The 3,934-nt window shown below is 33.8% G+C and overlaps 1 protein-coding gene across 1 annotated transcript; it reads left to right on the forward strand.

The window, feature by feature from the left end:
* Positions 1–1,883: 1,883 nt before the first annotated feature.
* On the forward strand, positions 1,884–2,516 carry LOC129302659 (uncharacterized). The gene has a single exon (XM_054941565.1). It carries the CDS (start codon positions 1,884–1,886, stop codon positions 2,514–2,516), a length of 633 nt encoding a protein of 210 aa, XP_054797540.1.
* The last annotated feature ends 1,418 nt before the right edge of the window (positions 2,517–3,934 follow it).

A 3,934-nucleotide genomic window follows, 5' to 3' on the forward strand; every position in this document is an offset into this window, starting at 1 on the left:
GGAAAGATAAAGTTATTAAGTGTATTTAATGATGTTTATCGATATGTGAGATTTTGTCTAGAAGTATCTTATAATTTAACATAGAGGAAATATAATTTAAGAAACTTAATCGGTATTAATTTTCTTATAGAATATTTCTTTATAATTTTATTTGTTATTTTTATAATTTTAAGGCTTTTTTCATAATTTTTTTGTTAATTAACAGTCAAAGTTAAGCTTTATTAATTATAGGAACAATATAGTACTGTTTAAAATATTAAATAAGAATTTTGTATAAAAAAAAAGTTCAGGATCCAATCGCCTGCTAGAACAGATTTGTCTCACTTAAAGATAAGCTGCTCAACACTGATAGCAAACCACCCGATGAGGAAGGGGATATCAAGCTGAACAAAGACGATGCGACCATTGGTATGACAGAAGGCATTCCAATTATCACTTTCTCTACATAGGTGCTCGAGGTCCTGAATAAAAGAATAGGATACGCAGTAGTAATTAAGCTTCTTAGACGAAGGATGGGATATCATCGACTATGGGTGCAACTCCAGAATATTTAGAAGCCGTTAGGACAATTTCAGCTAAATGATATTGATGAATGCTTTATTGTTAAGTTTAATGAGGAAGAATATTTTTAGAACGTGCTAACCAAGGGAGTATGGTTTATTTATGGTCATTATCTAACTGTTCAGCCATGGGCGCTGTCTTTCAAGCCTGAAGAGCATGCGATTAATCATGTAGTAGGGTAGGTTGGTCTCCTAGGATTAGCCACAAGATATTATCATAAGAGCATCATTCGCTCTATTGGTAGTATCTTTGGGAATGTTTTGAAAGTGGATTATAATACAGACATTGGAGAACGTAGGAAATTTGCAAGATTAGTAGTTGGTATTAAACTTACTAAGCCTCTTATCTCCAAAATTATGGTTGATGGAGAGATTATTTACATTGAATATGAAAATCTTCCTTTAATATGTTTCCATTGTGGTCATTATGATCACTATGAATAGACCTGCCTAGAAAAAATGAAGGTTACCACTGGTGCTTCAGGCAATCAATCACAGCAGCTACTAGAAGGTGCACCACAACCTCCTCCTGATGCATGTAAACAGGCAAAATATGGGTCATGGATGCAAATGGCTCCAAGATTCAGACATAGGTTTGACAGAGGTGGAAGGAAGGAAGACATCCTTGCACAATGAGGAATCACAATGAGCACTAGGTATGATATCCTCAATATGGCTGATGCATTAGAGGAGCAGAGGCACGAGGTGTACAATGTTGTTAGGACTTATAATGGTGGAAATACCAGTACCTTAAAAGGTACGCCTAAAGAGACAAATCACCAAAAAAAGGCAGACATGGACTGCAAACATAAAGAGATTTCATCCGAGGCACCAAGCAAAGATCGTGTTTTTAATGCACCATGTTACCAAGCCATGTTGGCACCCATAACTCTAACTATAGAAAATCATCATGCTGTCATTATCCAGGATAGCAGGGTACCAAACAAGAAGCAAGGATCTTTGGGCTATTCTTTTACCTCCTCAGTCCAACCACATGCCACCATTATCGAGCCACAACAACCAAAACCATCAGATCCTGAAGTTGAAAGATGTGGAATTAGGCTGTCTTCAGGGCTTAAAGTCCAAAACATCAAAGACAAGCCTAAAGATATTGCGCTATGTCCTTCTGTGCGTATGATGAAGGAGATGGCAAGGAATCTTTAGGATGCTAACAATGAAGTAGGATGCGATGACGCCATTACGATATTAATTGAGGGAGTCAATTTTAGCTCAACCACTAAGAAATAATCTTGTCCATTTAAAATTATGTCCATATTTATTTGGAACTGTCAAGGAGCCTCTAATAAAAGGTTTCCTTCGATTATGAAATCCTCTATATCTAACTACAAACTTGAAATATTTGTCATTGTAGAACCACATATTTCAGGCATTAAGGTTGATGAAGTTATCAAGAGTATTAGTTTCCAATACTCTCATAGAGTTGAAGCAATTGGCTTCTCTAGTGGCATCTGGGTCTTCTGGTCCAATAAAGTAAATGTGAAGGTTATTGTTAATTACATACAATTTGTGCACATGAAGGTTTGTTTCCTCTCTAAGGCTAGAAGTTTTTTCTTCTCATCCATTTATGGAAGTCCGCAGGCTCATTTTCGCAAGTTACTCTGGAGTGATCTCACAGGTGTGGCACCAACTAACACTCAACTATGGCTTTTAGTGGGTGATTTCAATGCTATAATTCACTCAGATAAAAGGAAAGGGGGTCCTGGAAGGTCGAATATGGGTTGTCACTTATTTGGTCCTTTTGCTAATCAATATGGGCTTCTTGACTTGGGCTTTAATAGACCCAAATACGCTTGGCGTAGAGGCACCTTACTAGTTCGTTTAGATAGGGCCCTCAGTAATTCTGCATGGCTTCATTCCCTCTATTCTTATGGGGTTGATCATTTGCCTAAAATCTTATCAGATCATAGACCCCTGCTCATTCATCTTTGCCCATAAGTAATACTTACCACATCTGAAAGGCCTTTTTGTTTCCTTGCTTCTTGGTTCTCACACCAAGATTTCAAAAACATGGTAAAGCAAAGTTGGGCTTCTAGAGGCCTAATTATGGAGAATTTCCAGAATTTCACCAAGGCAGCCTAAAGCTAGAACAGCCAAATTTTGAAAAATATTGGCCACAAAAAATGAAAGCTCCTAGAAAGGATTTTGGATGTTTAAAAAAATCTCAAACTCTCATTATCTTCTGACTTCTTGCTTGATTTAGACCAACACTTAAGAGATGAATATGAAAATGTTTGTCTTCAAGATAAGCTCTTTTGGATTCAAAAATCCTCAACAGATTAATTGCATCTTGGAGATCAGAATACCACTTTCTTGTTGGATAGGGAGGTGTAGTGAAAGATTAAAATTTTAAAGTCCCTATCCTGATATGGACCTAATGAACTCGTTTAAGTTAAGGTAGATAGAAGAGTTATCTTTTTAATTCTTTGAAGTTGGCGCACATTTGGATCTCAGGAGTTGACAACGTAGATTTGCTCCATCTACTGGTATCCACACGAACAGCTCTCTAACTCAAATAGCATGCTAGCGCTCTTAGCGTCTGGTCTTCTTTGAATGTTAATTTTTCTTTTTATAGGGCGTTTCGTGGCTCTTAAAGTGTTTTTGCCGTCAGAACTTTTCTAACTTTCTCTCTGCTTTCATAAGAACATCCCTATCTATATATAGTATATAGATAAGGGTTTGTGTCTTTTACTTAAAAGCTCACGAAATTTTAATTAAATTTATCTCATAAATTTAATCTATAATATCATATTTAATTCAAATTTATCTTATAAATTTAAATTATAAAACTGACATAATATTCTCTCTTATCATGTTAGTTATTATATTTAATCTATCATATAAAATTAAATTTAAAACTAATATAATATAATATAATATATATCACATATACATATTATATTATATATATACGAATATATATATACATATATATTTCAAATATATATATATATATATATATTATCTATATTTAATTTTATATATCATATACATATATCATATATATTTGAGACACACACACACACACACACACATATTTCAAAAATATATACATACATATATATATAAAATTATATTTTAAATTTTATATTTCATATAAATATATATATATATAAATATTTATCAAATAAATATTTAAATATATATATATATATATATATAAAATTCATTCACCCTATATTACATTGAATCTAGACATATTCCAGAGTCAACAAACTTGGACATTATAGCTCGAGTTGGGTCGTTCTTGTGTGTGACCCTGTAGGCTCATATGAAATTGGTAGTGGGCTAATTATGCTATTAGTCCACAAGTTACAAGTAGCCTCTAGCAAGACATTACAACTATCCAATTCACA

This window comes from Prosopis cineraria, unplaced genomic scaffold (genome assembly GCF_029017545.1).
Source record: "Prosopis cineraria cultivar Desert tree isolate PC_DT_omini unplaced genomic scaffold, ASM2901754v1 PC2, whole genome shotgun sequence".
NCBI classification, from domain to species: Eukaryota; Viridiplantae; Streptophyta; class Magnoliopsida; order Fabales; family Fabaceae; genus Prosopis; species Prosopis cineraria.

Bases quoted from the DNA above. Each gene is read 5' to 3' on its own strand.
- LOC129302659 (XM_054941565.1), top strand. From the start codon at position 1,884: ATGAAATCCTCTATATCTAACTACAAACTTGAAATATTTGTCATTGTA.